The sequence below is a fragment of the Sus scrofa genome, chromosome 9, assembly GCF_000003025.6.
Source record: "Sus scrofa isolate TJ Tabasco breed Duroc chromosome 9, Sscrofa11.1, whole genome shotgun sequence".
In the NCBI taxonomy this organism is placed as follows: Eukaryota; Metazoa; Chordata; class Mammalia; order Artiodactyla; family Suidae; genus Sus; species Sus scrofa.
This window is the reverse complement of record NC_010451.4, coordinates 45,543,542-45,560,704: the sequence shown is the minus strand read 5'-3', so window position 1 is coordinate 45,560,704 and position 17,163 is coordinate 45,543,542. Positions and strand designations below refer to the sequence as shown.

The window sequence follows — 17,163 nt, the reverse complement described above, 5'->3', positions numbered from 1 at the left end:
CTGAGTGAGGCCAGGGATTGAACCCACAACCTCATGGTTCCTACTCAGATTCATTTCCGCTGCATCACAATAGGAACTCCACAATTTTTGTTTTATAAAAGGAAATGCTGTTGGTTTGGTTCAGTTGAATAACTATTACTGCACCTCCACAGTGTGCTAGGTTCCACTTTGATGAGCTCAGGGTCTATTGGAAGAGACAGACAAGTCAACAGATCATTTTAGAATTTAGTACCAAAAGAGAAATGCATGAGAAACCATGGCAGTCACCAGGGAGGTGACCTTAATCTGCCAAAAGGATACAAGGAAGACTTTCCGGAGGTGTCACCTAGGTTAAATCTTGAAAGAATAAGAGTTAGAGGAAGTGAGGAAAATTCCAAACATAGAGAAGAACATGAACAGGACTTGAAGGTCCTAAATAACTTTCCAAGCAAATTTTCTGAAAGTACTTTGATTGGGTTAGCTTAAATCACGTGTTGACCCCAACCATATCTCTGTAGTCAGGAGGCTGATGTGCTAGAACTTGCTCTACTGGTTCTCAAGAGCTGATTATGCATGTCTTCCTAATTCAGCATTCAGAGACTTTACCTTTGTAGCTTGAAATTAGCCATGATGGGAGTATTTGTACCACAGAAATTGTCAAACTCTGCATATCTGAGTTTTCTCTTTTTAGCTGTTTACCTGCTCACCTCTGTATGTAATGATTGGTTTAGGCCAGTCCGAGTCATCTTCCAGAACTGGGGGTAGGGTCAGTTGCTAGTTATTCTTAGTTTGCTCCTCTCCCACCAGATCCATTCACTCTAGTCTCTGTCCCCCCTCCCCCACCCCCTTAGAAAGCTGACCTGGAAACTGTGTCATCCATCTATCCCTTTCTTTGGCTTCCAATTAGGTGTGGTCAATGGGAGGCATTGGAGGGCAGGAATTGAATGACATCAGGGTATCTCTTCCCTGCTCCCTCCCTGTTGTAGTGCCATGGTCTGTAGTGGCTGTATTCTTTCATGGATACAGTGTCTGTCAGGTGGCCCACAGCTCCAGCTGTTACCAGGCTCCAGTAACACCCTTTTCTCCCTTTGCCCTTTTGAGCCTGGGGTGGTAAAGGCTTTGTGCCTTTGTTGGCTTCCTTGACCCTGAAAAGTCCCTTTGAAAAGTGGCCCATATACTCTTTAGAATCTTAGCCAATTGTGCCCACTATTCTTTGCCTGGCCCCTGAGAGAGGCGTCTTCCTTCAAGCTCATGGGCTGCATGAGAAAGAGTGGACAACCAAAGAAAATCTGGGTGTTGTTAGGAAAGGAGATGAGGGGAATAGACATTGAGCTGGTAACAAACGAGAGTTCACTCCCTTCAGTCTGAGATCTCGTAACAGTCAAGTGGGCATATCCAGTAATATTGGACACTCAGAGGCAGGTCATGGCTAGCAATACAGACTGGGGAATCATTAACCCATTTGTGGTTATGAAATCTGTAACAGTGAATAGGCTTGTCCAAGGAGAACATGTTGAAAGCAGGACTGTGGGCTCAGGGTGGAACTCTAAGGAACACCAGTGTTTAAGGGATAGGTAGGAAGGGAGTAGTCCTAGAAAGAGATTTGACAGAAACTGTCAGAGATTTGATGTGTGTGTGTGTGTCACAGTCAATATGGAGGGTTGGTTGGAGGGAGACTGATGAGGTTCTGATTTTATAACTCTAAACCATATTTCTTCTTTGCTATAAACCAGGGTTAGCAAACTTTTGTAAAGTGCCAGAGAATTAATATTTTAGGCTAAAATATTAGCCCTAAACCAACTGCCCCCTTGACATTATCCCTTGGGTATCTCAAAGGCACCTTAAACTTATCCAAAATCAGACTCATGTTCTTTCCTGCCAAGCCTGGTACTTTCCTAATCTTCCCTCTGTCAGTGAAAGGTATCACCAAGTCAGAAACCTGGAAGTCATCTTTGACACCCTCTTTCCCTAACATTCCACAGTCTATTTCCACTTCTTGCTGATTTTACCTTGTAAGTATTGCTGTCTTCCTAGTTCTCTCCACATCCAACTTATTTCAAACTTCTCTTATGTCTCACTTGAGTATTGTGGTAGCTTCCTAAGTAATCTTTTTTTTTTTTTTTTTTTTTTTTTTGCTTTTTAGGGCCACTCTTGCGGCATATGGAAATTACCAGGCTAGGGGTCGAATTGGAGCTACAGCTTCCAGCCTCCTCCACAGCCACAGCAACACAGGATCCAAGCTGCATCTGCAACCTACACCACAGCTCACAGCAATGCCAGATCCTTAACCCATTGAGCAAGGCCAGGGATCGAACCCTCAATCTCATGGTTCCTTGTCGGATTCGTTAACCACTGAGCCATGATGGGAACTCCGAGGCCAGGTTTTGAACCTGCATGATTCCTCATGGTTCCTAGTGGGATTCGTTTCTGCTGTGCTACAAAGGTAACTCCAGCTTCCTAAGTAATCTTATATTTACTCTTGGCTCCTCCCAAGTGTCTTCCCTAGACTGATGTTTTGAAAATGTAAACATCAGGAGTTCCCATCATGGTGCAGTGGAAATGAATCCAGCTAGGAACTGTGAGGTTGCGGGTTTGATCCCTGGCCTTGCTTAGTGGGTTAAGGATCCGGTGTTGCCGTGAGCTGTGGTGTAGGTCGCAGACACGGCTTGGATCTGGCGTTGCTGTGGCTGTGGCATAGGCCAGCAGCTGTAGCTCCGATTAGACCCCTAGCCTAGGAACCTCCATATGCCATGGGTGTGGCCCTAAAAAGTAAAAAAAAAAATAAAAAAATTAAAAAAATGTAAACATAATGTCCCTTCTCATTCGGTCCTTGGAAAATAGTTAAAATTTTAAGTAAATAGTTAAATTTTAAGTCTTTAAGTATTTTCCATGGCTTCCCATTACTCTAAGAATTAGGACCCAAACCTCTAAGGTCCTTCATGATCGGGTTTCTGCTCACCTCCTAGCCACATCTCATTCTTCTCTCTCAGGCTCTTTGTGTTGCTGCCATTCTGCCTTTCTTTCAGTTCCTTGACTTACTATGCTCCTTCCTGGCACAGGACTTTGCATAGGCTCTGTGTGAAATATTCCTCCTCCTCACCCTTCCTTCAGAACTCAATTCAAAAACATATTTTCTGCAAAGGTTGCTGTAGCCACTCCCTGCTTTCCTACCATAGAAGGTACAGTTCTCATAGCCACTCTCTGTCTTTTTTTCATAGTGCTTTTCATAGTTTTTAATTATATATTCATCTTGATGGTGATTGGAACTTCTGCATTTTAAGCTCCAAAACAGGGACTGTAATTATTTTGCTCATATTTAACCCCAAATTCAGAGGGTGGCACAAAACAGATGCTCCATAAGTCTGTGTTTGAAGAATGAGTGAATAAATGAGAATATTATCCTGGAAGCCGTGTGATAGAGAAGGTCAAGGAGCAAGGAGTCACTGCTGTGGAAGTATCCAGTAAAATCGGGAGAGAAAAATGCCTATTGGAGTTTTTAATCCCTTGGACTTCGCACTTCTGTCCTTTACCAGAAGTGGTGGTGGAGTCAAGATTGTGCTGTAGGGGTCTGAAAGCGGGTGGAAAGAGAGGGAAGGGAGACATCGATACAGACAACTCTCACAAACTTGGCTTAGAAAAGAAAGAGAGGGCAGTACTTGCTAACGGGTAGTATTAGAAGGTTAAGGAAAATGTGTTATTGTTCCATTTTATTGTTATTTGTTTTTACAGGTGGGAAAGACTTCTCTGTATTTAGAGACTGAGGGAAGAAAGAACCCCTCTTGAAAGGGAGAGGTCGAAGATAGTAGACAGAGTGTTTTGTTTTGTTTTCCTGGAATAGGGTTTGGAAGGGAGGGATCCAGGCAGACGAGAGGGGCTTGACTTTGCATAGAAGAAAACACACCCTTTCAGATTGGAGGTGAGGATGGTGCAGATGCAGGAAAATATGTGACTGAGCAGTTTGTATGGTTTCAAGCTTCTTGAGGAAGGGGAGACCTTTCCTTCTGAGCATGAAGGGTTTGTAGGTTGCACAGAGGATAACTGAGAATAGCAAAGTTTGAGGAGTCAGAGATGCTGACCAAGGCTGATTAAAGAATGGTCATGCCTCCTTAAGGGCTCAGCTGTGGGTGGAATTCATGAATTTCTTATGGTAACTATCTGTGCAGTGGTATGATTTTTCTCCTCCAGTGTCCACCAGACACAGTCTAGAAGTGGTCATCTAGGGCTGAACTTTTCCTGAATCAGTGCAATGAAAAGGTAGGTGTCTAGGGGACTTAAGAATGTTGAAAATGCTGTAAAAATGGGGATAGGAAGAGAATGGGTGGGTGCTAACAAGCACACTCTGTTCCTGTAATAGAACTTTTGGTGACCTGTCCACCTCTTTCTCTCATTCTCTCTCTGCCTGCTCCCCTCTCTCTGAATTTTGCCCTCAAGGTACTTCCATTTAGTGGAGGAAATAGTCTTTACTGATCGAAGGCAAGCAGTGGTGTATGTGTTCACGTAGCATTACAAACTAAATGTCACCTGAAAATTGCAGAAAGGGTAATGAACTGTGTCAGAGATTTTGAGAAGGCATCACCAGAGGGCTGTTGATTTTTTAATTTTATTTTTCGAGTTTATTTTTTATTTTTAATTTTTTTTTTTAGGGCTGCACCCACAGCATATGGAAGTTCCAAGGCTAGGGGCTAAACTAGAGCTGTAGCTGCTAGTCTGTGCCACAGCTACAGCAATGTGGGATCTAAGCCACGTCTGTGACCTACATCACAGCTCAAGGCAGCAGTGGAACCTCAACCCACTGAGCGAGGCTGGGGATCCAACCCGGGTCTTCATGGGTACTAGTTGGGTTAGTTACTGCTGGGCCATGATGGGAACTCCCCTTAGATTTTATTTTATTGCCCAGTAGAGAATTACTGAAGGTTTTTGAATGTTTGTGGTGTTAATTTTAATGGTAATAGGTAACATTTATTGAATGTTTCAATTTCAGGCTCTATGCTAAGCATTTCATGTATTACCTTCCTTATCCTCATAGTGACCCAATGAAGTAGGTATTTTTATTATTCTGACTCACCAAGTGAGGAAATTGAAGCTTGAACAGGTTAGGTAACTTTGATCAAGAAAGTAGCTGGGCTAGAACTCAAGTGCAGGTCTGTCTAATTCTAAATCCATACTTTAAAATCTCTCTGCTATACTTATGTTTTAGGACAAAGATATATTAAGGGTATGGGGAGAATGTAGATTATTCATTTCTGCCTTTTAGCTTTTATTTTTTAAATTAAAAAATGTATTTTGTCTTTTGCCTTTTCTAAGGCTGCTCCCGAGGCATATGGAGATTCCCAGACTAGGGGTCTAATTGAAGATGTAGCCGCCAGCCTACACCAGAGCCACAGCAATGTGGGATTCCAGCTGCGTCTGCAACCTACACCACAGCTCAAGGCAACGCCAGATCCTTAACCCAGTGAGCGAGGCCAGGGATCGAACCCTCAACCTCATGGTTCCTAGTTGGATTTGTTAACCACTGAGCTACCACAGGAACTCCCTGCCTTTTAGCTTTTAGAGCTGCTTCTGGAGTCATGAGAAGGGTGGGTCAGGAGTGAGACCTTCAGAGAGAGGCGGGGTTGAGGGATGAAGGCTTTCCAGGCAGAGGAACAGCATGTGCAAAGGCACAGGAACGACACGTGTAGCATGGCAAAGTCAGGGAGGATGTTTTGGATGAACCAGAAGTAAGCCTCATCTTTGGGGCGGGTCAGCTTCTTAGTAGAGCTGTGAGCCTAGTCTTGGTCTCCTTCTTTTAAGAAGAATGTAAACAGACCAGATTGTCTAGAGAGGAGCAAGAAACATGATTCAAAGCAGCAGAGGTAAAGGTCATGGAATTGGTGACTCATAAATATGTCTGTGATGGGAAAGATTGAGAAAGTATGGGCAGAACTAAAGAGGTGGTAATAATGATGATGAAGCTGCCCAACATGTATCCAGCACTTATTCCGGGGTAGATAGGCTTCTTAGTGTGGCACATTTTTTTTGTTTTTTTGGTTTTATTTAGGGCCACACACGAGGCATATGGAAATTCCCAGGCTAGGGGTCAAATTGGAGTTACAGCTGCTGGCCTACACCCCAGCCACAGCAATGCCTGTGGGCAACACCAACCTACTGAGCAAGGCCAGGGATTGAACCTGCATCCTCATGGATACTAATCGGATTCGTTACCACTGTGCCACGACAGGAACTCCACATGGCACATGTTTTAATTCATTTATTCCTCACAGTGAGCTTCTAAGGTAAGTGTTATTATGATCATTGCTAACAGAATGAGAAATGGAAGAAATCAAGTAAACTTGTGAGGACCACAGAATCAGCAAGTGGCAGAGTTGGGATTTTCCTCCTGCCTCAAGCAGAGGATGGTGTGTGGGTTTGTTCTTTTTCTGAAAGCTTGCTGCTCTGCCTTTGGCCTGCCAGATGAATCATGGCTGATTGTGGTGGAGAAGGAAAAGCAAAGTGCTGGTGGCTTACCTTCCTAAAAAATGGCTTCCTGGGGGAAGGTAAATTTCTACTCACTGTTCTATGAAAGCAGAGGGGCTTGGTCAGAAGAAAGTGCCAACTTTTTTCAGGGAGATGGGGTGTCAAATTTGGACATATGAGGTAGTTTTGGAAAGAGGAAGTCTCCAGAGGGCTTAAAATGATATTTTATTTTTACATATACAACGCATTAGGTTGCAAATTTAATCATTTTTTTCCCTCCCTATGGTTTACTTTTTTTTTTTTTTTTTTTTGCTTTTTTTTAGGGCCACACTTGTGGCACCTGGAAGTTCCCAGGCTAGGGGTCAAATCGGAGCTGTAGCTGCCAGCCCACACCACAGCCACAGCAATATGGGATCCGAGCCATGTCTTCGACCTACACCACAGCTCACAGCAACTTTGGATCCTTAACCCGCTGAGCAAGGCCAGTGATCGAATCTGCATCCTCATGGATACTTGTCAGATTTGTTTTCTTTGTGCCACAATGGGAACTCCCTCCATGGTTTACTTTTAATGAATGTGTGAATCATTAGCCAGCTTTAAGAAAGGGAAAAACAAAATGAAACTGGATAGAACCTTGGGGTAAATTTATAAAATTCTTTGAAAAAATTCCTATTCTGACTTCTTATTCTTATTTTGCTGGTGGTTAAAGTAGTGATAGTTTCCGGCTACAAACTGTGCTTGGGATAAATCCCTCAGCCCACACAATAGCTGCTGTATTGCCAGAGGGTAAAATGTCAGGGGAGTGGGCAGTGTTGCTTTTTAGCCGGCTGTGGGCTGATCTACCTGGTTGTGATTAATTTGAGTCTGTATTTGGAAGAATGCTGGTGTGACCAGGTTTAAACATTTTACCAAAATATTCATTCTATGATTTAATGTTGTAAAATAACAAAATTGCCACCTTTGATTAATGCAGATATCTGCTCCTTATCCTTTTGGGCCTGAGACGATATTTATTGCTATGGCTTTCTTGTCCTTTTTTTTTTTTTTAGGGCCACAGGTGCAGATGTGCCGTATGGAAGTTCCCAGGCTAGGGGGGGTCAAATTGGAGCTACAGCTGCCAGCCTACACCACATCGACAGCAACGCAGGGTCCAAGCCATGTCTGCAACCTACACCACAGCTCATGGCAATGCCAGATCCTTAACCCACTGAGCAAGGCCAGGGATCGAACCCATATCCTCACGGATACTAGTTGGAATCATTTCTGCTGTGCCACGACAGGAACTCCCTGGTATGGTTTTCTGATGAGAACTCTAAAAATGATAAACAGTGTCTCTATATTGTTCACTCATATCTATATGTTCCACCCAAATGAACACATTTTGAATGTTTGGGCTTGCTTTGACTAGGTGTTTACATCGTCCTTTCCCTGGAGATTAAAGCAGATGCCCATGTCCAGGGTTATGTTGGAGAAAGTATCAAGTTGAAATGCACCTTCAAGTCAAGTTCATCCATCACTGACAAACTCACCATAGACTGGACATATCGACCTCCCAGCAGCAGTCGCACAGAATCAGTAAGTGTGTGTCTTTAAGGATGTATCTTTGAGCCTTCAGGGTCAATGGCTCTGGAATCCTTTTATCCTAAGTCACAGTCACACCTTAGGCCTTCTCTTCTTAGAATGGATGATGAGCTTCTAACAAATAGAAGGAGGAGTTCCTGTCAAGGCGCAGTGGAAATGAATCCGACTAGAAACCATGAGGTTGTGGGTTTGATCCCTGGCCTCACTCAGTGGGTTAAGGATCTGGTGTTGCTGTGAGCTGTGGTGTAGGTGGCAGACGTGGCTTGGATCTGGTGTTGCTGTGGCTGTGGCGGAGGCCAGCGGCTACAGCTCCGATTAGACCCCTAGCCTGGGAACCTCCATATTCTGTGGGTGTTGCCCTCAAAAGACAAAAAAGACAATAAAATAAAATAAAATAAATAGAAGGAGATGAGCTCCTACCCTATGTGACATTCCCTTGGTCACCTAGGACTTTTTCTTCTATGTAAGAATCTTGAAGATAAGCTATAGGAAAAAAAAAGTCAGAAACTCGGAGGAAATGTGGTTTAATTTTGTTTCCCCTTTGTTGTTTCTTTTTCTTGGCTTGTAGCTTGAGTTGATGTACTAAAAGGGGTACCTCCAGGGCTACTGAATAGAAAAATTCTAGAGTTCCCAGTCACAGACATCTTTTCTCCTAAAGCTGCTTATTTCCGTCATGTGAAGTTGTCTCAGTGGGTGTATCTGTTTGTATTTCGGTACTCTGTAGATTTATCTTGGCGTCTTCTCCCAGTGTATAAACATCTGCATTGATTTATATAGCTCCCTTTGAAGGAAATGGTGGCACCTTATGTTGATGACAGATGCTGTTGGTGACAGATGGTCTTGCAATATTAGAAGCAATATATTTTAATCACACATATAAAACATGTTTATGGCTCAAATCCCATTGTGGATGTCTAATTGAAGATTGCAATGCTATTAAAAAAACCCTTTCTCTGTATGAAAGGCTATCATTATCCTAGGTCAGGATACATTTTATCAGGAATGTGAATGTTGGAATTCTGTTGTGGCCCAGTGGGTTAAGGATCCGGTGTTGTCATTGCAGTGGCTTGGATTGCCTCTGTGGTGCAGGTTCAATCCCTAGTCCAGGAATGTCTGCATGCCATGGGCATCGACAAAAAAAGAAAGAAAGAAAGAAAGAAAGGGCCACACCACAGCACATGTAAGTTCCCAGGCTAGGTGTTGAATCAGAGCTACAGCTGCCAGCCTACACCACAGCCACAGCCACAGCCACAGCCACGCCAGAAATGAGCTGTGTCTGCAATCTACGCTATAGCTCATGGCAACGCCAGATCCTTAACCCACTCAGCAAGGCCAGGGATTGAACTGTGGTCCTCATGGATGCTAGTCAGGTTCATTAGCGTTGAGCCACGGCAGGAACTCCAAGTTTGTAGTTTTGAAAGTATCTTCATTCGTTTGTCCTGTTTCCTTCATTAGAAGTACTTTCTCTTTGATTTTACAGTATAAGCTTTGGACTTTCTTTTAGGAGCCATTATTGAATGCCACGTAGTACCTCCCAGCAGATACAGTACGAGCTCCAGTTGTCCTATTGGAGGCAGCTCCAGCGAGGGAAGCTAGCTGTATTCACCATCCCTTTTTTTTAGACTTAAAATAGGTCACTTTGTTTTGAGTGGTCAGGAAACTATCGTTGGCTTTATATGGCTCTTCTTCCTTGGCCAAAAGTAGGACAGAGCAAACAATGGGGATCTTTGCAGGGCAGAAACCTCAAATGCAAACGGCAGTTCTCTGTGAGGCTAGTCAGGAAATCAGCAGACTCACCCAAGCTGCTATCAGTGGATCCTTAAAGTCACTTAACACTGTGTTGCAGTTATGTTTTGTCAGTCAGACTTCTGTCAAACTAACAGCAGGATTTGAGTACCACTAATTTAACTTGGAACTTCTAGGTTGAATTAATCTTGACAATTCACAACAGGCTTTGTTTTGTCAGTAAGGAGTTTTAAATGCTTTTATATTTATGCTGACAATCAGTGATAGGCATTCTTTAACTCCCTATTTGAAACATGTATTACGCACTTTATTATTTATTCATATCTGCATTTCCCACTAGACAGTAAATTCCATGAGAGCAGGGCCTGTGCCTGATTGGCTCCCACTGCACCATTTTGATGAACACAGTCCCCTGCCTGGAGTAGGTGTATGGTAAATAGTTTTCAAATGAATGCACGAACAAATGAACCAGTAAGTGATTCAGCATCTTCTCTAGGAAGTTGTTCTTCAAAATTGGGCAACTCAGTGTTTGTAAGAGCCTGGGTTCCTAAGTGGGGAGATATCAAGTAAGAAAGAAGAAAGACTTGAATCTTGCGTAAGAGAGAGAGGTCGTATTGTATTGTAGTGCCTGTCCAGCGTGCCACCAGATGTGATTAGGTGCTTTTGGTGGTGAAGTAGCCAACCACCAGAGTGAAGCAGTAGTTTTTATTTTTTGTCTTTTGTCTTTTGAGGGCCACACACGTGGCATATGGAGGTTCCCAGGCTAGACGTTGAATCAGAGCTACAGCTGCCGGCCTATGCCACAGCCACAGCAATGCCAGATCTGAGCCGCATCTGCAACCAACACCAGAGCTCACGGCAACGCCAGATCCTTAACCCACTGAGTGAGGCCAGGGATCCAACCTGCAACCTTATGGTTCCTAGTCAGATTCACTTCTGCTGTGCCACGATGGGAACTCCGAAGCAGTATTGTTTTAATTCGGCGTGCATTCACTGAGTACCAATCATACATCTGACTTGGGGTTTTTATCAATCGCCCAAATACATAACCTGAGAGAAAGCTTATATTTTATCCTCCTGGTGATTTTGAGAAGAAACAAAAAAATCTGTCCTTTCCCACCGATTAGGCATGTGTCTTTGAGCAACTCATTTGACTGTTCATTTTTGGCCTTGCCTCCCCTTCTACCTGCCCCACGTGTGGTTCATTTTTGTTGTGATGCTCAAATGAGTAAATGTGTAGAAATTGTGTGTACACTATAAAGTACTACATGACAACACTGTCAATCAGCAGTACTTCAATAAAACTTTAAAAAATGGAAAAAATAAAATACTATATGAATATTAGAAGCCACTTTAGAATAGGGTTTCTCAACTTTGGCACTGTTGGCATTTTGAGCCAAACAATTCTTTGCTGTGGGGGGCTCTCCTATGAACTGCAGGATTTTGAGCAATGTCCCTGGGCTCTACCCACCAGATGCCAGTAGCACTCACCCCAGCTGTGATGACTAAAGACATCTCCAGAGATTGCTGAATGTCTCCTGGAGTTCAGAATTGTCCCTGGTTGAGAACTGCTACATTAGGACTTGAGGGAGATTTTAGAAGAGGTTTAAGATCCTGGGATTCTTTCATCAGGCTTTTTTTTTTCTTGATAAGTTTTATTAACGTGTCTTTTAATCCATAAGATGGAAGTAAGCAATGCATAAAAAAAATTGTCCAGGAGTTACCCTTGTGGTGCAGTGGAAATGAATCCGACTAGTATCTATGAGGATGTGGGTTCGATCCCTGGTCTCCCTTAGTGGGTCAGGGATCTGGTGTTACTGTGCCTGTGGTGTAGGCCGGTAGCTATAGCTTGGTTTCAACCCCTAGCCTCCATATACTGCAGGTGTGGCTCTAAAAAGCAAATAGATAAATAAATAAAATTTAAAAAATTGTCCAACTGGGAGTTACCATAGTGGCACAGCAGAAACGAATCCAACTAGGAACCATGAAGTTGCGAGTTTGATCCCTGGCCTCACTCAATGGGTTAAGGATCCGGCATTGCTGTGAGCTGTGGTGTAGGTTGCAGACTTGGCTTGGAACCACTGTTGCTGTGGCTGTGGTGTATGTAGGCTGGTGGCTACAGCTCTGATTAGACCCCTAGCCTGGGAATCTCCATATGCCAAGAGTGAGGGCCTAAAAAGACAAAAGACAAAAGACAAAAAAAAAAAAAAAAAAAAAAAGGAATTCCCATCATGGCTCAGTGGTTACCAAATCCGACTAGGAACCATGAGGTTGTGGGTTCGATCCCTGGCCTTGCTCAGTGGGTTAAGGATTCAGCGTTGCTGTGAGCTGTGGTATAGGTTGCAGACGAGGCTCGGATCTCGAGTTGCTGTGGCTCTGGTGTAGGATGGCAGCTGTAGCTCCAATTGGACCCCTAGCCTGGGAACCTACATATGCCGTGGGAGCAGCCCTAGAAAAGGCAAAGAGACAATAAATAAATAAATAAATTGGCCAACTCAGAAAACTCATTATACACTTGTATTTTACTTTCAACCTACTTAGCTCTACATTTTCATTACATTTTCCAAATTAATTTTTTCTTGTGGTGTTGCTTTCTCAGATTTTTCATTATCAGTCTTTCCAGTACCCAACCACATCGGGCACATTTCGGGATCGAATTTCCTGGGTTGGAGATGTATACAAAGGGGATGCATCCATAAGCATAAAGAACCCTACTATAAAGGACAATGGGACATTCAGCTGTGCTGTGAAGAATCCCCCAGACGTGCACCATAATATTCCAGTGACAGAGTTAACAGTCACAGAAAGGGGTAAGCTAACTGCCCCCAACCTTCTGTAGTGAGGGCTCTGGGACTACTGTGGTGGTTTGTGGGGAGATAGGAATAAGCAAGGCTGCCTATCTTTGTAACCTGGTTGGTCATTGGAATATTCCGCCATCGTGAATTGTCTATGAGGATGAATTTTTTTCTTTTTTGGCCACACCCGAGGCATGTGGACATTCCCAGGCCAGGGATCAAATCTAAGCTGGAGCTGTGACCTACACCACAGCTGGATCCTTAACCTGCTGCACTGGGCTGGGATTGAACCAGTGCCTCCACAGAGACAAACTGGATCATTAACCCACTGCACCACAGCAGGAACTCCTGAATTTTTTATCTTTATTTTGCAAGTTGAATTTTTTTTTTCAAATATCATTATAGTTTCTCCATTATCTTTTTACATTTTAAAAGGAAGTCTTAGAGTTCCCGTTGTGGCTCAGAGATAATGAACCTGACCAGTATCCATGAGGATGCATGTTTGATCCTTGGCCTTGCTCAGTGGGTTAAAGGATCTGGTGTTGCCATGAGCTGTGATGTAGATTACAGATGTGGCTTGGATCCTGCATTGCTCTGGCTGTGGTGTAGCTGGCAACTGCAGCTGTAATTTGACCCCTAGCCTGGAAACCTCCATATGCCACAGGTGTAGCCCTAAAAAGCAAAAATAAATAAATAAGTAAAAATAAAATAAAATAAAAGGAGGTCTTGTGGAATGTATGGCAAAACCGTAAATAAATGGAGGTTGCTATCTATGTGAAATAGAAATTGTTCTGGTTTCCCTATTACATTCATACTCTCAGTTTTGAGACCATGTGCTTGCCTGTGTCTTGAAAGAGTACCTCCTCTAAAGATGGAGGCAGTACATTTCTTTTTTTTGGCTGCACCTGCAGTATATGGAAGTTCCTGGGCAAGGGATTGAACTTGTGCCACAGCAGTGACCCAAGCTGATGCAGTGACAATGATGGATCCTTAACCTGCTGCATTACAAGGGAACTCGCACAACATATTTCTTTTATGTTGCAAAGAGTGGCTAGTTCCTTTTAATGTGAAATATGAGGGGAATGGGTTAAAGACTGATTTTTTTTCTATCTTATTCTGTGGTGACTGTTGAGTGGTCATTAAAGTCTTTATTTGGATTTGAACCAAAGATTGACTGATTGATTGATCGTTGGCTGCACCTAGCCTAGGCATGCAGAAATTCCCAGGCTAGGGATCAGACTTGTGCCATAGCAGTGACAATGCCAGATCCTTACCCACTAGGCCACCAGGGAACTTGAACTGAAGATTTATAAAGATATAGAACTGCATTATGCTTCATTATAGATTCCTTGTCATTTCTCAAATCTTTCTGTATGTCTGTCTTCCTTTTCTCTTTCTTTTTCTTTATTTTTTAAAAGACAACTCATAAATTTCAAAGACGTGGATGTGTTCATACTGCTGGTAGGAGTAGAAACTGGTGTAATTTTTCTGGAAGACAGTTTGGTGTAGTATAAATCAGATACCTTAAAATTACTCTTTGATCCAGTAATTCCATTAAACATTTATTTTGAAAAATAGAGCTAAATATGAATCTTTATGTACAAGGATGATTATCATTGTATAACTCATGGATTCAAAGATTTAGAAACAATTTGAAGGTCCAGCATTAGAAGATTGATTGAACAAATTATTCAATATGGTAGATTACTATGCAGCCATTAAAAAAGCCCCCCCTACCTGGAAGGGATATTTATGGAAAATATTTATTATATAATAAAAAGGAGGTTAGAAATAGTATGGAGAATTATGATCCATACTTCTGAGAAATAGTCTCCTCCCTATGTTGACACTCACACCCACATGCTCCTAGAAAGAAGACAGAACAGGTAGATATTATGTTGATCCTCGGTAGTGGGATTATGAGTCAATTTTGATTCTTCTTTGTACTTTTGTGTACTTTCTACTCCTTCTACAACGAATTCATTCCTTTTGCAATCAGAAGAAATTCAAGAGCAAAAGTAAACCCTGTTTCATGTCAAAGGAAGCACTTCGCCTGTCCCTCTCTTTTTCTTGCTCTAGGTTTTGGCACCATGCTCTCCTCTGTGGCTCTTCTTTCCATCCTCGTCTTCATTCCCTCAGCTGTGGTGGTGGTTCTGCTGCTGGTGAGAATGGCGAGGAAGTCTGCGGGACTGAAGAAGAGGAGCAAGTCTGGCTATAAGAAGTCATCTATTGAAGTTTCAGATGAGTAAGTCCAGCCGCAGCCCTGAGCAGTCAGCCCTCTTCAGAGCCCTGCTTTGTGGACACTACCCAGACCCTTGCATCCTTGCCTTCCTTCTTCCAGGCCTAATTTAGTTCTCCTGAAAGGGAAAACTTGTGGATATTAATTTGGAGAGAGATGAAGGGGCTGATAATATGGTCCTAGGCTCTTGTTTTAGAGATGAGATTATACAGTGCTATGCTTCTGAATATAAATTCTGAAGTGAATCTCTTATTCCTTCAAAATGGACAAGAAATTCCAACAATTCAGTTATTTTTCCCTTTTCCTTGTTTTGGCACAGAGCTGATGTCTCCTGATAGAAATGCCTGAACAGCCCTGGAGGGCAAAACAGTTGGAATAAGTGAGATCTGTTCTTGTTCAGCTGACTGGATTGTGGTTATCAAAAGCATTTGCCAGTGAGCAGGTGTGATCTAGTATTTTTCCTAAGAACAAATCCACTAAAAAAAAGTAACAAAAGTCTACTTTTGTTGATCTGCAATAAAACCTGTTGATCCTCCATTGTTTCTATCAGAGACTCTTACCTAGGAAGAGAAGTCGAAAATCTTTCTCTGTGTGCACATGTGCACATTTATTTAATGGGAATGAGGAAGCCCCTTTCAAGGAATTTATTGCCCCCCGCCCGCCACAAAAGGCAAAGAACGCTTGGTAAAAATACTAAAATGCCTATTTGTGTCACAAGACCCCTTATGATCTATCCCTAAGTCACATTTTTTCCTGCCATTTCTTGTTTATTCCACATTTCGGCTACAGAGAGCTGTTTCCTTCTGCAAACATACTCTCATTTACATCTTTAAAACTTTTTTCAGTATGTTTTTCTCTCACCTGGAATCCCCTCACCTCTTCCCTCTGTGCCTGGAAAACTCTCTCCTACCTTCCAAGACACTGTTGAAATGCCTGCTCCTCTTGAGTTTCCCTGAGGCTTGCAGGGAAAACCAATCACTCTGTCCTCTTTGCGGCCACACAGGTTTGACCTTAGCTCTAGGAGACATTATCACCTTCTATCGTAACATACTTGCTATGTTTTTAACAGGTCTCTCGCCCCATGAAATTGTGCGCTCTTCAGGGGCCTGTTTTATTTATGTCTTTATCCCCCCAGCTCAGCCCAATGCCTCGGACATGGTTGGGGCTCAGTACATGTCTAAATGGAGGACTGTGAGTAGCTCCTAATTATTGAGCACTTACTATGTGCCAAGCACTGTGGTACATGTTTGCCACGTGCTTATTTTGCATTTACACCTAACCCCTCTCCCTTGAGTGTAGCTGGTAACATCGGCATTTTAGATGAGGAAACGGGCTCCTGGAGCTTACGTAATTTTCCCAGCCACCCTGCTAGTAAGTGGCAGAACTGGAATTTAAAACCAGACCTGACTTCAGTGCTCTGCTCTACCGAGGATCGTGATTGTTAGGATTTGACTTGTCCTCTTTCTATAGTACTGACCAAGAGGAGGAGAACAACTGCATGATGAAGCTTTGTGTCCGCTGTGCTGAGTGTCTGGTAAGCCCAGGCCATTTCTGCTGTTCACTGTTCATGTTTCATTTTCCTGCTTAATTAAAGGGATCCTTTGCCCTCAGAAGCAGCAGAGGATATGCAGGTAGGTCTAAAGCAAAGTATGAAAGTCTTTCCCCAAAGCATTTTGGTCTCAGGAGACGCTTACCAATTGTAACAATTCTTTTCTTTTCTTTCATTCCTTTTCTTTCTTTCTTTTCTTTTGCTTTTTGGGACTGTACCCACGGCATATGGAAGTTCCCAGGCTAGGGGTTGAATCAGAGCTGCAGCTGCCGGCCTATGCCACAGTCACAGCAACACTGTGGGATCCAAGCCGCATCTGTGACCTACATCATAGCTCATGGCAACGTCGGATCCCCGACCCACTGAGCAAGGGCAGGGATTGAACCCACATCCTCATGCTATTACTTGGGTTAGTAACCCACTGAGCCACAACAGGAACTCCCAAACAACTATTTTATTTTCTATCTCATGAGCACAGAATGGTGTCCTTAGTTTTATCCAGGGAATTAGAGTGATATAAACTTTTAGGTGACTTGCTGGCCTTGTCAGTAAGAAATACCCATGTTGGAAGGCTTGAGGTTTTTTTTTTTAGCTATTTCTTGGGCTGCTCCCACGGCATATGGAGGTTCCCAGGCTAGGGGTCAAATTGGAGCTGTAGCCAACGGCCTACACCAGAGCCACAGCAACGCGGGATCCGAGCTGTGTCTGCTACCTACACCACAGCTCACGACAACGCCGGATCCTTAACCCACTGAGCAAGGGCAGAGACCAAACCCGCAACCTCATGGTTCCTAGTCGGATTCGTTAACCACTGCACCACG

General features: G+C 43.2%; 1 protein-coding gene across 1 annotated transcript in view; it reads left to right on the top strand.

Annotated features, from left to right (window-relative positions):
- MPZL3 (myelin protein zero like 3) overlaps nucleotides 1-17,163 on the top strand; it is a 28,187-nt gene that overhangs the window by 3,506 nt on the left and 7,518 nt on the right. The window contains exons 2-5 of the mRNA XM_003129905.4: nucleotides 7,841-8,007; nucleotides 12,359-12,569; nucleotides 14,634-14,799; nucleotides 16,264-16,327. Of these exons, the coding sequence (XP_003129953.1) occupies nucleotides 7,841-8,007; nucleotides 12,359-12,569; nucleotides 14,634-14,799; nucleotides 16,264-16,327 (608 nt within the window). The remainder of the gene's footprint in view (nucleotides 1-7,840; nucleotides 8,008-12,358; nucleotides 12,570-14,633; nucleotides 14,800-16,263; nucleotides 16,328-17,163) is intronic.